Below are 20,066 nucleotides of genomic sequence, written 5' to 3'. Positions count from 1 at the left end.
GTATTTAGAGTTCATTTTTGCACTCTAACTAACCTATTGCCAATATTCCAGAGAAAACTCGTATTTTTTGAAATGAGAGTTTACTCTTTTATTTAATATTGTATTTCACATTGGTCAGGAACTCATCAAAGCATTAGTGATGGCATCCAGGGGACCAGACACTCATGAATCAATGGGAACAGTCTATTCTGAGGATTCCGCCATCTTTTTCCTTGAACTTCTGCTGAGAGTTGTACTACAAAACAGGTATGCAAGAACATCAATTCTCCATTTTTATTAAGTGCGTTACCCAATTGATCTAACTAAGGCCTAGACCAGTGGTCGGCAACCACCGGGCCGCGGCCCGTTGCTGGTCTGCGGAAAAAGTAATACCAGTCCGCAGAAAGGTGACACAAAAAACGTGCAATGCTCTAATAGCATTGTTACCATCATGTGAGGTCAGATTTTTTATACCTATGTTTTTGAATGTATTGTCGACATAACTTTTCTAGCGCATATAATTAATTACATTAGATCAGTTCGTCTGAAATTTGTATAAAGGTGGTCCGCCAAAATTTTGGTCAGATGTTACCAGTCCGTCACTGAAAAAAGGTTGCCGACGTTAAAACTGGAAGCTTCGAGTTTGAGGATCTGAAACCTTTTATGACGTACTAATATAGTAGCCAATTTATGATACCCATACATGGGATGTTAGTCTTTTGCTTTGCCACATTGTTTACAAATCCATGGTTTTTCGCCCGGTTGCTAGTCCAGGTTTGGTATGAGAATAGTTAGCTAGTTTTTCTTAGAATTTGCTTTGAAGATCAAGTAAATCTGATTTGGTTAGCTATTAACAATGAACCATCACGTTTGAAGAGTTCAATAATTCTCTGCCACTTTTCATTCGTCACAGAATTTTAACTTATGTACCCATTCAGAGTAATCAATCAATGAGGCAACAGCAATCATGTTGCAGTTCTTTTGCCAACTCTTGCAATTTTGAATTAATTTTCATCCACGAGAAGAACCAGAGTTATAAGTGGTTCGACAGGCAAATTTCAAATTTTTGATTTTGCATTCTTGTTATTTACACATATATTTCCATCAAAGCTAGACCGTGTTTCTAACATTATATAAGAACATTAATTCTATATTTCCATTCAGGGTGCTATCCAATTGCTCTAAATAGGGCCTAGACCAGATAATTAAAACTAGAAGCTTCGAATTTGGATAATTTTCTCACATACTTTTATTGTAGCCAATTTATAATACCCTACATAAGGTTAGTCCTTACCTTGCCATCTGGTTGCCACATTGTTCACAAATTCGTGGTTTTTCGCCCGTATTAGTGGTGAAGGTTTGGTATGAGAACCTTTCTTCTATAATCTGCTAGGAAATTCGAGGACGTTTGAATCGATATGAAACATCATGTAGTGTTCAATAATTTCTTATTCATCCATCACCCATCCAAGGTAATCAATCCATGAGGCAACAGCAATCATTGCAGCATGTTAGCCAACTGTAGCATTCTTGAATAAATTTCATCCACATAAAGAACTAGAGTTCCTAGTGGTTCGACATGCAATTTTCACATCTTTGATTTTGCATTCTTTTAATTTACACAAACGGATTCATCGAAGGTAGAGTGCATACCTAACGTTTATCAAGATGCGTCAAATTTATAGCAACCTCAAATGTATATTCACAACATTTTTCAGCTGGGAAAACACTAGTTGCCAGAAATGCAATGAGAATATAATTAAAAACCATTATCTATTTAGACCTTTAATAATCATATTCCACCATTTTCAGGGATCGTGTTCTTTCCATCTGGCAACCAGTTCGTGATCATCTCTATACCATTGTGGTGACGTCGTCAGAGTATAACTTACTGCTTGAACGTGCTGTCGTTGGATTGATTCGACTTGCAATAAGATTGCTACACAGAGAAGATGTGGCCGACCAAGTCTTGGCCTCCTTACAGATTTTATTGATGATCAAGCCATTTATTCTACCTAAGGTTTGTGTGATGAAACGATAACGTCTTTTTATTTTATGACCTTTTCTGACTCTGCCCTATTGACTTATTTATTGACTCTCAAAAATTAAATTTCACCAAGTGAACTTGGGTGTGAGAAAGTTTTCTTTAATTGTCTATTGAGAATAGTAGACTCAATGCTTTTTAAGTTACCACGTCGAGAGTTTCAACCATGGCTCCTGATTTCGAGAAAACCAAATTTTGACTTCAATTATTGCCATTTTACGTCTGAAATTTTGTTTCAGAGAAATCAGTTTATCCCCCCCTCCCCTGGCTCCATGGGCTTTGAAAATGATACTTTTTATTCCATGCCCTGCTTGACTCTTTTCCTAAAAACCAAATTTAACCACAAAAACTTGGATGTAAGAAAGCTTTCTTTAATTATATCAATTTTGACCATTGCTCCTGATTCTCAAGAAATCCTCCAGATTTTGACTTCAATTATTGCCATTTTACGTCTGAAATTTCGTTTTAGAGAAATTAGTTCATTCTCCTGGCTCCATGGGGTTTGAAAATATTACGCAGACTATGAATGAAAACAGCTAAAGTTTCAATGTCTTTTCATATTCATTCAGTGAAAGGTGGATGTTTAGCAAATTTCTGTTCTAATGTATAACTTTTGTTTTTCTATATTCAGGTTAGTCGTCAGATCGCGTACGGACTTCATGAATTGCTCAGAACGAATGCTGCAAACATACATTCACGAGACGACTGGATGACTTGCTTCACAATGATGAAATGCGTCGGTGCTGGTGCTCTACCGCCACCTATTGTCCATCTGCCTACTGGTATGCAGATTCTCGAAATTTAGAAGTTTTAATATAGCATATGACTGTTCATCATAAAAATGCATTATTTATAATCATTTTCCATTTATTCTGAAGGGAAATTAAAAATAAGTCTTCAAAAAACACTGCACTTGATTGGTCTTACACGTCTTGTATACATGCCCTAAAAATCAAATCGTTTCTTAGAAGTAATCCCAATAGCATACAGTAGAATAGTGAATAGGACTATGTATCCATCCCTATCATGCTGTCTATATGTCAGCTCAACAGGCATCTACGAGCAAGCCATTCAAATGACAATTGGTACCATATATCCACCACAATTCCTAACCTGCTGTCCATACACCAGCCCTTTCTGGATTAGGGTATTCGAGATTCAAGCCTGCTGTCTATATAGCAGTCCAATAGCCTTCTATGGAGGAGTTCATTCAAATGGCGATTGAGAACCACATTACCTTGCCTATTTCTCACCTGCTGTCGATATGGCTACCCCATAACCCTGTATTGGGGCAACCATTCAAATGGTGATTGTGCCCATTATGTCCATCCCTATTCCTAATTTGCTGTCTGTATAGCATCCCAATAGCCTTCTACAGTGAACCAATCCAAATGGGGATCGGGGCCATATATTCATTCTTAAGCCTAACATAGAGGCCGTGGCTATTTGAGACCATATATTCATCGCTATTCCTAATTCACAGTCTATAAGACAGCCCAATAGCTTTCTTCAGAGTAAGTCATTCGAACGGCAATCGGGACCATATATCCATCTCAATTCCTAATCTGCTGTCTGTATAGAATCCCAATAGCCTTTTACAGGGAACCCATCTAAATGAGGATTGGAACCATATATTTATTCTTAAGCCTGAAACGCTGTCTATATAGCAGCCTAATAACCCCCTACGGGGGCCATTCAAATGTCTTTTGGTTCAAAAATATACATCCCTATTTTTAGCCTGCTGATCATATGGTGAACTAATTACTCTCTACGGAGAAATCCTATTAAAATTGCGATTGGGACCATATATTCGTTGCCGTTCCTAGCAGTCCTATATGTCAGACCAAAAGCTCAGAGTAGGCCATTCAAATGGCAATGGGGACTGTATATCCATCTTTATTCCTGAACTGCTGGCTATATAATAGTCTACAGCCATTCAATTGTTGATTGGGAGTTTTGGACCATAAATATAGGGAATTGTTCTCCATGAATACTCTCTGCTTTTTCCCAGGAGCTGAAGAATTAGAGGCAGCATCTGAGCAAAACCAGCAAGCTCAAGTTGAAGGTTCCTCAGCCACAGCTCAATCAGGAGAATATGAAGAGGCAACGCAGGTTCTTGAGACGCATACAAGTATGTTCTTTAGGAAGTATTTGCTCCATAATAAGCAAAGTCACAAAAACCTACTAGAGATTCGCTAAAACTCTTCTATAATTGTCACAAACTATCAATCCTATTAGTCTTAAGCATATCCAGAATCAGAAATAAATGATATTTTGTATAAAAAAATTATGATTTCTCAAAAAATTTGAATGTTTCATTCTTTCAAAAAATGTGTCATGTTGCGCATTTGATACCATATCATTAAATACAAATAGAAACATTTTACTTAGATTGGCTATGTCAAATTAAATACCATCTTCTATACATTATTAGTATCTCCAAAACTTTCTGTGTGACTTGTTCAGAGCAGCACTTTTACACTTCTAAGTATCTGCTTTCACGAACCCTTGTTTTAATAACTCTCACAAAGTCTTTACAGGGGGTTCTAGGATATTGTGCACTTTCTTCTTGTTTATTTTCTATTGCGAATCTGTATGTGTCGGTTGCCACAAAGATGCTTGAACGAGATAATATTAGAAAAATAAATATGAATAACATAATCTCTTTTCACGAAATAGCAAGCATATTTGTTCTATTTGTAGTATATTATTGGTACTTGCTATTTCGGGGAAGAGATTATGTTGTTCTCAAAGTCTTTAAAGTATTTCATCTCAATTGCAATTGTCATCTCAGGTTAACTGCTTATGCAGGCCTTGTTCAGAGCTAACGAATGGAAACTCTCATAAAGATCCCTTATATACACAGGGGCCCAATCAGACACTGAAGTTACAAGTGATGATCGTGGCAGCCAACTCTCTGACAGAGGATACACGTCTGATAGTGAGTTGTACGATCAGTCACAACAACAACAGCAAAAACAACAAGAACATTTATCACCGTTATCGGAAACTGCTTCACAAGCATCTGATGAGGGTTGGGTTCGTCTGAATAGATCAGATGGAGAACTAGAGGTGAGGATATTGAAGTTTTCTTGATTCCTCGTTTTTTTTTAATTCTAGAGCAGGGGTCACCAAACTACGGCCCGCAAGCCAGATCCAGCAATAACACGAAAAAATGACAAATTTTTTTTCCAAGGAATGTTTTCCGAGCATCGAATTCCTTGTTTATTTCGTAACATTGACCAATCAGCAAGATGCAAAAAGTCACGTAACAATAGTGTCTTTTCGCATCCACTCAGACACTTTGTCACTCAGACAAATTTGTATTTATTGTATTACGTTGACAAAAATATTTGTCCAGCCTGTTTTAAACACAGTTTGAGTCATACCTGGCCCTCGGTAAAAAAAGTTTGGTGATCCCTGTTCTATAACACTGGTTCCCAACTTTTTCGGCCTTCTGCCCTGTTTATCCTTTCGGGAAATGGATTGATATTATTGATGTGCACCTTGTGGTGTTCACTTAGGGATCCATTGGATTATATTTTCCAAAATTTGAGAAATAGTAATTGGAATTGTAGATCCTACTGTGCAGGCAAACACCTTACCTTGAGAAAGTTTGTCTGTTTAGACATGTGAAACATAGACGAAATAAACAATTTTGATATTTGAACTGAAATGACTGGTTTTTTTGTTTCATATTCAAAGGATGAAGACAAGGTAACTAGTAGTGGTTTTAGTGGTGTAGAGAAGGCTTTGATATTTAAATCAAAATCTTTTTAATAACATAGTTCCGTGCTGTGGAGTTTGAAAAACTGTTTCATTCAAATTTGTGTTCTAGCTATTTAAAAAAATGGCTGACTCATCTCACATTTTATACGGCGTTGATTCTTGAATAGTTTTTTCAACTATTTAACAAAATTTATCATCAAAAGTTTTCACTCTCTGATACTGTTATTGTCCCGTGAAATATAGCCATCAGCACAATCATTATTCATGTGCATAAATGTCCATAAATCATCATCAAGTTATTGAGTAGCTAACTATTCCTATACTCGACATGGATTGGTAACCAGACAGCAGGCTGTTTTCTTCCTTAATATTATGATTATCGTCTCTTCCCTCCCCATAATAAATATTAAAATCATTTCCAAATGTTCCCCCAAAATTACGGGTACTGCTCCGATTTTATGTGACTTATACAGAATTATGATCAAGTATGAAATTTTCATTTTTGCTCATGGAATTGTAGTCGATGGCTAAGAAAGGTTTTGTACGCTTGGTAAGTCAATGCCTGTGCAAAATATAGTAGAAAGCATGATTCTTGCAATCTTAAGCATGACGGGTATTAAATTAAAAAATCACAAGTTGAATGATGGAACATAGGAATATTGCACTTTTAATTGAAAGTAGGGCTAGGAATAACTTTCCAATACATGTTAACACCATTTCTGACAATCTGGTAAGGATACAATTTATGAGACTCATTCACTAGCATTCAAGTTCATGCATCTGAAACAAATAACTGGTAAACTAATCCCATATCCGACATGGAGCGGTGACTGAATGACAGGCCGTGGTGCACATAGTTAAGTGTCTTATTGAGTTTCTTATCCCTTTGGATAAACATGAAAATCCCATTCATTCTAAGGCTGGATCCCCGAAAAATATTTTTCCTTTTTCAAAGACCCTAATATAAAGTTGAGAATTGGGTTGCCTTTTTTTCTGATTTAAAATTGAAATTTCGACTTCCTCCACCATTAAGTCCATGCATCTGAAAACAAGCAACTGACTAACTAATCCCATACCCGACATGGAATGATAACTGGATGAGAGGCCGTGGCCGCCATATGATTAAGTTGTTTTATTGACTTTTCATCTCCCCGGGATAAATATGTAAATTCTATCCTATCCTACTTGGTGCATGCTTGAATGTCAGCTAAAAGTGTGAGCCATGTCTTATTTATCACCCTAAATCGAAGGTCCCTTATATATCGCTGTGTTTTGATGGAATTTGCCAAATAAAGAGAATCAGTTGTCCAAATAACATTAAAACTGTAGTTTTGTTTTCCGTAAGCACCAGATAACATTATTGAGAATGCAAAATAGCGATTATGGTGTGTACCAAAATCAAAGGCTGAATTCTAACTGACTATTTGTCTGGGTCCTTAGATATGTGATTGATCTGGAGAAATACTGTATATCTTCTTTCATAATACATTCGATATACGCGTAATACATTGCATATGTATATGCATTTTAGCACATAAATCACGGGAAATATTCAAACTTCATATACATATGTTACTCTATAAACTGCACCCATCAATTTATGAATATTCCCTAATTGAATGACACTGGCATGCTCCGTAGATATTTTGTAGATGAATTACCTGATAACTTCAAATAATTTAAATGTAGAATTTTTTGTAGCAACATTGTAGAATTTTCTTACTTATTTCAGTAATTATTTCATTGTTTATTCTGCAATTCTGTTTTTATGTTCAATGCCAAAATTTCTACTGGATTTGATTTAAAAACATGGTGATTTGATTCGCTCACATTATGTCTGTCCCAAAATAAATGAAACCTACAACTATTGGTAACGAACGGGTTCCTTTTATTTTGGAAGACCCGTTATAATGTCGGTGCTGCAATGATGTAGGAGCATTTTTTTTTGCCTTTGCACTGATGTATTAACTGAAAGTTTTAAATATACAGGGTTTCCATAAAGTGTCTTGGAATTTTTTAAAATTGCAAAGGGAATTTACCGATACCATTACACTGTTTTGGCCCTCACAGATGTAACAAATGATGTAAAAATACTTGAGAATAGTTACTGATTAAAAAACAACAAACCTGGTTAAGATATTGAAATCTTACCTCATAACTGAATTGTAATTGTAAAGGAACTTACTTTATCGACACCCTGTACTACTGAGTGATTCGAATTTTTTTATTGAATCATATTGGTCTAAAGACGTCTGATTTTAGTTGGACAAACAGTTGAGTTATTCCACACGACATTTGAATCACTTAAAATATTTGTCTCACTCTTGCTACAGCATCCTAGCAGTATATGCATATGGATCCAGGCTTAGCAAATCAAAAGGATAAGTAATCTTATAGAACCCTAATCATTTTTACCTAAATATGGAAAGTTGTTCAAAGCCTTTTAAAAGAAATAAAACTAATAGAAAAAGGTTGCAAATGATTTGTTTATATTATAATTCACATATTGATTGATTTTTCATCCGATTTTATGTTTTATTGATGCCATGTAGTCTTATTTGTTCAAATCTCACATATCCTCGATTTATCACCACATAGAATCTCAAAATTGCACATATAATTTATCACATAAATAGTATATTATTATTTTTATTCCATTTTTGACAGTCTATTCAAGATCAAGAAATTTAATAATATCTAGTAATTACGCACCAATGAGCAATATTCTGCCAACATAGAATCTCAAAATTGCACATATAATTTATCACATAAATAGTATATTATTATTTTTATTCCATTTTTGACAGTCTATTCAAGATCAAGAAATTTAATAATATCTAGTAATTACGCACCAATGAGCAATATTCTGCCAAAAAATGGTTTTCATGGTTCATTGAGCAAAATTTCATTTGATTCCGCTATTTTTTTGTAATATATTGTTTTAATCTACAATTATTGTCTTATCTGAACTAGAGCATTTTAAACATATAAAATAAGACGATAAGAATTGGCTTCTGATTCATTTTATGGGTGTAATACTCAGTGGAGATTAAGCAGCATATTTCATCAATTTATTTTATAATAGTTATTCTCTTGTTTCACTTGAAAAACTTTGCAAAATTATGCAGTTCACGATATGAATGGAAAGCACTTTTTTATTCTATAAACAGTTTTACATTGAAAGGCGCATTTGTTGCTATATTGTCACTTCTGGTATCCTATACAAGAGTGCTTTTCAAAATTGAAACTGTTCTCAGATTTACTTATAAATTGATAACAAATGATATGTAAATTGCATTCTTGATCCCCTAATTTATTCATATCAAAAGTGATAACCCTTCTTTTTTCTAGAAATTGCAAAATTCGGAAGACAAAGCCAAGCAGAGTAATAGTACAATACAGGTCATAATTTTTCTGTTGTTAATGAAATCATAGTAAATTAATTATTGATTTAATAGGCTTTAGTAATTTATCATTAATAATTTAGCGCAATGGGTAACATAGATATATGACATTTACATTTGCATTATCCAAAAGATTTCCACTTTTCTATAGAGTTTTTATAATTAATACTGACTTATGACAACAAAATATCACATTCATATAAAAGGCACACACTGTTTGTCAGAACCCCCAAAAAACTATTTTTGAGGTCCAGTTATTTTCTTCAATAGCCTATGCCTAGATTTATTCTTTTTTCGGAAATTATCTGGAACAACGTAGAACAGGCTAAGATAGAAATTCTTGTCATAAAATTCCCCACACCCATCAATCGGTACTCCCGTAGTGTGTATGTCAGGTTAGGGTTAGGCCATAATCCTATTTCGATTTTCCTTATTTGAGTTTTATTATGAGTTCGGGGAATGTCTGTGTTAGGTAAATGAATATACCACCTGTCCATAAGTTTCTTTACACTACTTGATGTAAAGTAGGCGAACAAAATTAACCTCCATATTGGTGCACACACTTCTTGAGTGCCCATCAATTTATATTTTTAATATGGCTCAGGTTATTCCACCACCTCCAAGTCCTTCCAATCAATTCACTTTACAACTTGGAGAGGAACTTCGACAGCATGATATGCGAGCAATGGTAAAGTCATGCGAAACGCTGGCATTTTTGGTACGAGATGCTGCCCACATCACACCAGAGAATTTTGAACTTTGTGTGAGATGCATTCGAACTTTTGTTGAAGCAAGTATCAATGGAGGTATGTTATAGGTCTAAATCTGCCATAGGCAAATGACGGCGCCCAGGCCGAATCCGGCCAGTTGGGTAATTCAATCGGGCCCGTCTGATGCTGCCACAACCTAACTAAAACCTAATTTTGATGTTTTAGCTAAAAATAACTCAAGCAATTTCTTGAATTTTTTTCGTAACCCTGTACAAGTATGAATATTGTTCAAAAAATGTAACTTTTTACGTCATACTTACATGACCTGCCAGTCTACATGGGCAAAATTTATGGCTCCATGTCCAAAAACTTTGCCCCCTGTTCTAAATAAATGATTTTATTTCTTCTGTACAAGCGCCTATGACAAGCAGTCGTACAGCTTACAGTATTAATACAGAGTGAATGTGGGAAAATGACTGAATAATTTATTTATAAATGTGTGTGTGTGCGTTTCATGTGGAAAGTTGTAGCAATTCATGATCCCAACTAAAATTTGCCTTTTCGTCGCTGCTTTTTTTAATATATTTGCTCTGTACTGGTTCTGAAATAGTAATTTTCCAAGTTAAATTTTGGCGGCTTTGATCACACTGCAATGGTTATATGAGAACATTACATTTACATCATATGGTGGTTCACGTAACTGCTGGTCGGTGATGGCTTTTTACTAATAACTGGTAACCGTACATGAGGCATTGGTACATCATATGATTAGGCCGTTTTTTTTCTCCCGCAAAATATAAATCCTATCTTAAAATGCATTCTTCTGTCCAGCCACTGGGGCCACTCAATCTCAAACTTTTAACTCACAATTCATTTTATACAGTTAATCGGGCTCACCATGGAGTAGGTCAAGAAGTACCCCAGCAACATAAACAACAGCAAGAGAAGAAAAAGTTGAAGAAACGAAAAGATCGGGATAATAAACGATCAAACACTAGAGGGAGTAACGCTGGCATGGGACAAAGTGGAATGGGTGGAAGGTACAGGCGTACAGCTTAACTCACTAACAAATAACAATATATTTCTCGATATAAAATTATTTTTAATTTCAATTTTACTCAAATATTTACAGCTGTACAATATGTTTATTATAAGATTTTTTTTTTCTTTTGAAACCCCGATTCGTTCCAAGCTTGAGGATATGCCAGTTAGGAATTATGTTTCTCTGTTATGCTACAGAACAAAAGCTTAGCCAGTTTGATTGATTACCTTTGATGTGCTTGGTTGGCTCTCATGGTGATTTGCTAATCACTGGCCAATTATATAGATAGACCATATATCTCATATTCCTTTATCTGTGATATGAAAATTGTAAACATATTTCTAGATATGGTCACAGTGGTAACAGCACACACTCTGATGATGATTCAAGTGCAGAGACTGTGCCTGGTGGATATCATACTATATCTCTGCAGGTATGTATCCATAAATAAAGAAGAATTAGTTTTTTCATCCAGTTATTGGTAGAGAAGTTTTCATATTATATTACCAATTTAGATATCAGTAATATTAAAATAGGATCGGTTGCATGGCCACATTTTCAATACATGTATGGAAAAAGAGAGATATGCCCCCAATGCTAATATGAGAAGCTCCAAATTTTGAATTTGCTTGTATTTTGCGTTTGGTGTTTTAGCTATTTCCAGCAACTTGGCTCAGAGTTGAGTGTCCTTCATTCACTTCTGAGTGAGGCAGCTTAAACATATATTCAGCTTTTGTGTTCTCCCTGACCGACCCGAATTATTACAACATGGGAGAGGACCCACAATCACTATCTTACTCTAGTTAATATTTAGTTAACTAATTAATCTTTCCTATCATTCTTAGCTGCTCGATTTGATGCATACACTCCACACGAGGGCAGCATCAATATACAGTTCTTGGGCCGAAGAAGAGAAACGTCGCTTGACGGAGTTGAAGACTGAATTAGATGAAACTGATGTTGCTACGGAAACCAAAGAACCTAAAATTAATGCTGAAGCCAGCACATTGTGGGATAAATGTTGGTGCCCTCTGCTTCAAGGGATTGCAAGGTATGTTGTAGTTTATGGCCGTTATTGCCAAAGAAATAAAGAAATGTAAATATCCTAAATAAGGCGGTCAAGCTCAAATCTAGCAAATATTTCAATTTTTATTAAGGTTTACGCCCCCTCAAAAAATTGTCTACGCCCCGACCCATAGTGGGGCATGCAACAAATTTTCGGAGTTGCAAAACTTACACCAATTTTACATGAGGTACTATATCTATTGTACTTTTCAGACTTTTGGTTCAAAACATAATTATTAAAATTAGTGCAAAACATAAACTTCCTGATCAGAGAAGCGGTGCGCTTGCAATGGACCACACCACAAGCAAGCATCCTGATCACTCTCTATTTTATCTAGGCTGTGTTGTGATGCTAGAAGACAAGTCCGAACTTCAGCTCTCACATATTTACAACGAGCATTGCTTGTTCATGATTTACAAACTTTAACAGGAAAGGAATGGGAATCTTGCTTCAATAAGGTTTGAAATGTTTAATTGTTAAATGCAGGCTCAAGCAATGTCTTGAGCTCTCAACGAAAGGCATCTGAGTTCTGAATTAGACATTTTGTGATAATTTCGAGAATAAAAGCACTCAAGTGGGCACCGGTTATACGACAATTTCCTCTTTGTGAATTTCCTTGTTTCATTTCAGTTTTGGGTATTTTGGAAATAGTAATGAAAGAATCCATACTTTGCCACATTGAGTTGACAAATGAAAACTGCCCAGGCAATTAAGCCATCTGAAAGAACTCACAGAATTTTACATTGCGGTATTGCTACTTATACCAATCACTGTCAAGTGCATTTTGAATGCCAAATGAGCTAACATTTGAGCTATTTTCTTGCAGTATATGCTACAAGCTTTAACCCTCTCAATGGCATATAGTAATCTTGCTATCTTTTAACAAATAATTACCCCATAAAGATTGAAAATTGCAAACTCGCACTGAATAATCAGCAATGAACTAGTATGAGTATTTCAAACGCTTCGCACAAGGATAGGATAGGATTTACATATTTATCCCAGGGGAGAGGAAAGCCGATAAGACGGCTTAACCATATGGCGAACCACGGCCTCTCGTCCGGTTACCATTCCAAGTCGGGTATGGGATTAGATTTACTGTATTGTTTGTTTTCGGAAGCATGGACTTGGTGGTGGAGGAAGCCGTAACCGAGCCACACCGCCAATGTGCCAATTGTAAAGTTTTTCTTGTAGTATATCAAAAGCTTTGAGTAATATTTTCTCATCAAATTTGTTTAGGTCTTATTTCCTCTTCTCACCAAACTTCTTGAGAACATCAGTCCGGCTGATCCGGTAGGAATGGAAGAGACTAGAATGAGAGGAGCTACTCTCCTGTCTAAAGTAAGAAATCAATCATCATGAAATTTTCAAAGTCTTGTTGTTACAGTATTGTTCTTAGTGTTAAAATATTACATGAGATGTTGTGGCTGTTATAAGAGTAATCAGTAATTTATTTTTCCACCAATGCTGAGAAAACGTCACTTACATATACGTGTAGAATAAAATAAGAATAGCATTTACAGGGTGGAAGGAGATGCTATAAGAACTATTAAGCCATGATTAAAACTATTCACACTCATCTTAGATCAGAGGTTCTTGAACCTACACGATTACTGCCTCTCTTTTTAAGAATGTCAACTCGTGTGGCCCCCGGCTTACTTATAAGAATACTTATTAGTTCTTCTTTTAATGCGTTTTCATAGGTTATTTAATACATCACATTTAATTACAAATAGGCTTACAGAGAAAGTAAAATAATTAATGCAATACAGGAAGAAATAAACAAATCACAAAAAATCTACTCTAATAGGGCTTTTGTTTGTGGCCCCCAGGAAACTGAACCTTAGGAGGTTCGATAATGAATGTGTTAAGTCAACCATCTGGCCATCACACCCAAATGAGACTTCCACCCGCTCTGTATTGCTCACACATGATTAGATATAGATCAAGCATTCGTTAAAGACATGTTCTTGATAAATTTTTCAGGTTTTCCTTCAGCATTTGAATCCACTTTTAACTCTTCCAACTTTTACTGCTTTATGGCTGACAATCCTTGATTTCATGGATAAGTACATGCACGTTGGCAAAAGTGATCTTCTGGTAAGTAGAAAGGAATTTTATTGAAAAATTTTGCCTGAGAGCAATGATTATAAATTATGACCTCATGTCGGGAAACTAGTCCAGTTGTGTGTAGAACTAGCGAGCTATTTAATCTTTCTGGGTACAGAAATATCGATGATGGAGAAAGCTGCAACTGACTTCCACCCTATGATGGCAAGAGTTTTTTTGACAGACTAGCATCACTTTAATGCGACCAATTTTTACTGCTCACGATTTATATTTGGGAACTGCTGTGATGTGTAATTAGGGAGAAGTATTGGGCTTCATGCCTCCCCTTTGACCAAATCCCCACAGTTTCTAACAAAAAACTGCGCACCCCCTTTGAACCATGAGCCAGGATCCGCATGCGTCCCTGAAGCGAAGCCGCAAGTTGCAGATTGTTGCCATATAATCACTAATTATCCCCTACAAAAGGTGTCTACCCACATGGGTTTATCTGGTATTATGACAGGTGTGCTCCTAATGTTTAGCATGGTGAAATCACACTTGGCACATCTACATAAATGATTTAATTTTTAGTACCTTAGTTTTGTTATCACTAGGTTGAATTCTTCATAAAAGTTTCTATATATGGATCAACTTCCATGTTCTGACACTATAAATTCAAGATTTCCGTAAATGTATCCTCCATTTTACAGTAAGACACACAATACTTAATGTGTCGTGATGTGATTACTCAAATGATGAGTAGCGCGACAACTCTTAGTTGTTGCTGCGCACTGCATCTCGTCTGTCTGGCTCACTAGTCTATATATAGTCGTGTTAACTTGTAGACGTTTGTTTAACATTGCGGTTTAAGTTGTGCCGCTGTTCTCAATAAACGTACTTGAGCAGATTAAGCAACGAAACACTTATTGCAATCATTTTCTCTTTACAGTTTGAGGCAATCCCTGAATCATTGAAGAACATGTTACTTGTTATGGACACAGCCAGGATCTTTCATAACAGTGAAAGTCCTACTGATTACACCAGTCTGTGGGATGTAACTTGGGAGAGAATTGATTGCTTTTTACCAAGCTTGAAAGATGAAGTGTTTAAACCACCTTCTCCAGGTTAGAATAGTATGATTGATACAAGCTCAGATTTGGGTTTTTAATAAAAGTTTTTCATTTATTACAATTGAAAGGGGTATTTGGGATATTTGGCTCACTGGCCTATAGGTTAAAGCACCGGACTTTACCATGTAGGTCGAACATTTCGGGTTAAAATCCCCTACAGTCACTGTGTAATTGCTTAGGAAGCATCATACAGTGTGAAGACTTTAAGAACATAAATCCAGTTTTGCACGTTATTTGTGATTCCGTACAAAAATACTAGTTGTTCATCTATCAGTGGTGAACTGGGAGATGTGGTCTAGTAAATTTTACTTTGAGTAAAATATATCACTGGTAATCTAATGATTGATAACATATGAAATCAGTAGTGAATTGTTTTTTTTAAAAGCACCTTATCATGAACGGTTAAAAGCAAAAGATTTCCATAAATTAGAAGAAAAGAGAAAATAACATTTTGAATGTAATTGTCAGCTTAGGGTCCTTATTCGAAGTGAAGGTATATGTCAAATTCGCGTAGACAATTTTTGAGGAGGTGTAAACTGATTTAAATTAAAAATATTTGTTAAATTCGATCTGGCCGTCTTGTTTTGAATATTAACATTTCTTTATTTTGGATATTTACAGTACGTTCCTTCCATTCACATATTTTCAATGTTCATTTTGAATAAAACATACTTTCTCCTTACTATCTGTTATTTGTAGCTTATTGTTAGCTAGTTATTTTTGAGCTAGGTATTTTCTAATTAATATACTTAATCAACAATTATTTTTTCTATTATTCAGAACCTCCGAAGAAGGAACTTATTGCTCCAACAGCAAATGAATTACACAGAGATGGGATTCCACCATCAGACGTTCCACATACTTACCCCTACCCAGTGCCCCCTATTGCATCCCCCCCTGTACCCTCACCCACCCCTTCATCCCCGAGCCCTGAACTAGTTCAAAACTATCCTGCCACAGGGGTGATTCCTTCTCCGGGGCCTAAAGTAACCCCACCAGCAAGTTTAAATATGATGACCCCTGCTTCACCCTCTATTAATACTCCACCCATGTACCCCACCAGCACTGTACCCAGCGATGCTAATCTTCCCCCATCCATGAGTGCACCCAAAGCCCCCATTATTATGGGGTTAGGTGGGTCCCTCGTCCCTCAACAAGGTTACCCTGGACAACAACAGCCGCTATCTGGTGTAGGCTCCCATGGCCATATTGTGAGTAACTTATATTATTTTGTGTAAAGTCTTATATATTAGTATCATTTTAATAGCCAGTTCAAGTAATGTCATCCCCTGGTTTCAGTTCAATCATACTATTTTTATTAGGTCCAGTATTCAGCTCAAGCCCACTATATCATTTGGCAGATTTGGATATGCTATGCTGAACTAGAAATCCCTTTGTCATCTGAAACTAGGTGTATACTATATATCTACCTATAAATGTCCAGAGCCTGTTTTGGAGTTATACCATGAATAACATATCTACAATTCATATTGTCTACAATGTGATATTGAATTTAGGGATTTGGAAATGAGGAATATTCAAAATTTAGTCTGAATGAAATCTGAAGTTGATTGAAATTTTTCAGAATCATCAGGATTATAATCTGATATTTTTTGTCAAATTTGGCATTTTTGCAGGGAATGTAGTATTTGTGTGAATTTTACTTAGAAAATTCATCTCAACTTATAATTTCCGCTTATGGGTTTCAAAATTGTGTGAGCATGTGACCACTGTCGTGTAAAACTTTTCTGCCTTCCTAAGACGAGTTTCTGATAATGCTGCCCCTTATACCTAACTTCAAAAATAATTTAGGGGATAAACAAATTATGGATGTTATTATACAAGAGAGAGTAAAATGTTTGTATTGGTAATATTTAAAATCCATCACAAACTAAGCAACAAGCTCCCCCCTGCCCCCCTCCTTCTAGACGTGCCACTGCATGTGGCCTACTTTGTTAGAAAACTTGATTTTCCATGAACTAGCCAAAGTATTTCACATGTTGCTACTCAAACCAATCAAATCTTCATTTTTACAGCTGATGAGTCCGACCCAGAACTTTATTCTGCATCCTCCAGCACCCAGTTCAACATTGTCTCTACAGAACCAAGAATTAGGAGTGATTAACCCCACATTACCCCACCCTATCCCCCAACCCCAAGGAGCTACATTACAGTACCCCACACAGGCGTCTCCACCGTTATTATTAGCATCAGGTATAACCCCTAATATACCTATAATAGCCCCCCAAGGGGATGATAGTACCCAAGGGTATGGGGGATATAATGTACCGCGAAAAGTGATTGACCCAACTCGTCCTTTACCCCACCAAACACCCATGAACCCCCACATTCCGGCGTCACCTCTGGGTCAGCTTCCAGTAACTTCAATTCCAGTTACGCTGCCCACTATGGATAAATCTAAAGTTCTGAAAAATCCTGAAACTTATTAATAAAGAGATGATGTTGTATATATTTATGGTGATTATCATAGTAGCAAATTAAATTAATAATATATATAGAGCTGTGAAGTAGCAGTTTCGCATTTTTAATGATGTTGTAACTGGAGTCATGTTTTTAGACTTTCCGGAGTTGAAATTTGAAATATATTTGCATTAAAATTTTTTGGCAAGCTTCGCAAAATCGAATTTTTAAATTACTCTTGAGTACCTTCTGCTTCACGGCCTCTATTGTAGGTCGTATAAAATCACTGTTTGATTTGAATTTGTGCGGTCTTATTTATTTTTATTACCACCGAAATGGATTGGTGTCATATTTTCACCATTTAAACCTATTACCTAGTTACTCTAAACGGCAAGATGTCTTGATCAATTGCTCGTCAAATTACCCACAAACGAACCATTCCTGGAATGCTTCTTCAAATAGCTGAATTGATTTAGGAAATGCATTATTGCACATAAAATATACCATTCCGAGGTCTGTACTATTTCAAAAATTTCGCATTTGATTCACAAATAGTATCTTTTAACGTATCAGAAGAGCGTTGCTCGGAGAGAAAGTGTAACGCCTTATACAGGGGTGGCCAACACGTCGATCGCGTCTGATGTTGATTAAATTTAATAACGTACCCCAAAAAATTACCTTGAACCAGTTTATGCAGTGCATATTGTGTGTTTTAAACACAGGAAGAATACAGTACGTCATACACATACATATTTGAGTCTGAGCGAGCTTGACATAAAAAAAATCATATTTTTGTGGCGATTTTTTTTAAGAATGTGCCCACAGGCACATATTGCCCAATTGGCAGCGGCGGAATTTTTGTATGCACTTGTGCACACAGTCGCTCGCGAGATATTTTAGTCGATCGCGGCCGAAAGCAGGTTGGCCACCCCTGCCTTATAGCATAGCAAATACAAGGCTATTATGAGATGTAGATAATTATTCGCGCGTTGGATTTGGAGTACAGGAAAGCGTAGATGGTGGTGGATATATAATGCAACATGTAATATGCCTATGCGAGTAGATATGATTATAGTGCAATTTAATGTCTATTTATATTGTTGGGCAATCTAATGTTGTAGAATAAATCGCTTCAGCGTGTGTTTGTGTCGTTAAATCGCGATTGATTACTTGATGATGCGTAATATATATGTCTAAATGTGTCAATGTCCTTAATATTTAATTGTCGATAAATATATTGTGGGAGTCGAACGGGTGTGTTTCTATAGGTGCCTTGCAGATGGAATGGCTTGGTGAGTTAATAGTGGGGGAAAATGTGTAATTTATTTTTTTGGATTCATTTGGAAAAAATGGATCCGTAATTAACTTGTCCGATTAACGTTATTTTATGATATATTTAAAATCAATTAGGTAAATGTTAAAAGAACTCTGAATATGCTGCATGTCAAAGTAAAAAGTTGTTGAACACTGGTTTAATGCGGTGGTCATTCCTTGCTACGACAGTCCGTTAGTGGTTTCTAGTACTTTTAATCCTTGTCTGCTGTGAACTCGAATCACGACACCGCTTGTATTGCTAGCACTTCTTATGTCACTTTTGGGCAATCCGAAGGGCTATGGCAATCGCTAATTGGTAGGTGTGTACTCCCGTAGTACGTGTGCCAGGTTAATGGTTGGGCCATAATTTTATTCTGATTTTCCTTATTTTAGTTCTAATAACGAGTTCGGGGACTGTCTGTGTTAACCAAATGAATGTACGCCCTACATAAAGGTTTCAGTCCCTTTATGCAAATAGACAAACAAAATTAGTTACCCTCCATATTGGTACACACACTTCAGGAGCGCCGGCGTTTTTATGTAGGATATGACATGTCGATCCTTCTGCCAGTTCTATGTAAGGAGATAATAATTTTAAGACTGCAATCTTTCCATTTCTTATCTCAATAAACTCGAATCCATCCGATCGAATCATATCGGTCATTTCACTCCCTGTAACTCGCCTCCATTTAAGGTTTATATGGATGTAAAGTAATCGACCAAAATTATATAATACGTTTAGGCACATATATCCATAGCTACTCTTTCTAACTGTCATGTATGTGAATGTTTACGCGAAGTTTTATATCAGCAATATCCAACAACACTCACAATTTAATAGCGATGTCCTATCATTCTGCCTTATACTGAAAGAAATGATCCTGTTTTTCTATACACACCAAAAATACAAACTGAAAAGTACTATTTCATGTTCAAAAATATTGCAAACGCAATACCTATGATATGCATTATGAAAATAAGCAAATTTATGAGTAGTCACTAGTCACGTGATATAAATCGCCAGAGCGTGTAAACTGATCTCGAGAGTTGGAGGATTCCGCAAAAAAATATTTGATCGATCCAACTAATATATTATGAACCACATTGGCTTACTCTAACCCACCCAGATAGCACAACTACGTTGGGCCAACGTTATAATCCGCCGGCAACCGTTGTAC

General features: G+C 36.1%; 1 protein-coding gene across 4 annotated transcripts in view; it reads left to right on the top strand.

The window, feature by feature from the left end:
• LOC120347006 (Golgi-specific brefeldin A-resistance guanine nucleotide exchange factor 1-like) overlaps positions 1 to 18,825 on the top strand; it is a 39,939-nt gene extending 21,114 nt beyond the window's left edge. For 2 of the 4 annotated variants that reach the window (XM_078117604.1, XM_078117602.1), the window contains exons 28-45: positions 119 to 246; positions 1,792 to 1,999; positions 2,655 to 2,805; positions 4,035 to 4,154; positions 4,890 to 5,095; positions 5,729 to 5,740; positions 6,273 to 6,302; positions 9,104 to 9,154; positions 9,761 to 9,962; positions 10,750 to 10,906; positions 11,254 to 11,341; positions 11,754 to 11,959; positions 12,312 to 12,432; positions 13,214 to 13,315; positions 13,961 to 14,074; positions 14,973 to 15,147; positions 15,934 to 16,364; positions 17,190 to 18,825. In XM_078117604.1, coding sequence (XP_077973730.1) covers positions 119 to 246; positions 1,792 to 1,999; positions 2,655 to 2,805; positions 4,035 to 4,154; positions 4,890 to 5,095; positions 5,729 to 5,740; positions 6,273 to 6,302; positions 9,104 to 9,154; positions 9,761 to 9,962; positions 10,750 to 10,906; positions 11,254 to 11,341; positions 11,754 to 11,959; positions 12,312 to 12,432; positions 13,214 to 13,315; positions 13,961 to 14,074; positions 14,973 to 15,147; positions 15,934 to 16,364; positions 17,190 to 17,603 — 2,916 coding nt within the window. In that variant the 3' untranslated portion in view covers positions 17,604 to 18,825. The remainder of the gene's footprint in view (positions 1 to 118; positions 247 to 1,791; positions 2,000 to 2,654; positions 2,806 to 4,034; positions 4,155 to 4,889; positions 5,096 to 5,728; positions 5,741 to 6,272; positions 6,303 to 9,103; positions 9,155 to 9,760; positions 9,963 to 10,749; positions 10,907 to 11,253; positions 11,342 to 11,753; positions 11,960 to 12,311; positions 12,433 to 13,213; positions 13,316 to 13,960; positions 14,075 to 14,972; positions 15,148 to 15,933; positions 16,365 to 17,189) is intronic. The other 2 variants (XM_078117603.1, XM_078117605.1) reach the window with 2 other exon arrangements.
• The last annotated feature ends 1,241 nt before the right edge of the window (positions 18,826 to 20,066 follow it).

The sequence above is a fragment of the Styela clava genome, chromosome 11, assembly GCF_964204865.1.
Source record: "Styela clava chromosome 11, kaStyClav1.hap1.2, whole genome shotgun sequence".
NCBI classification, from domain to species: Eukaryota; Metazoa; Chordata; class Ascidiacea; order Stolidobranchia; family Styelidae; genus Styela; species Styela clava.
This window is presented reverse-complemented; position numbering and strand designations above follow the sequence as displayed.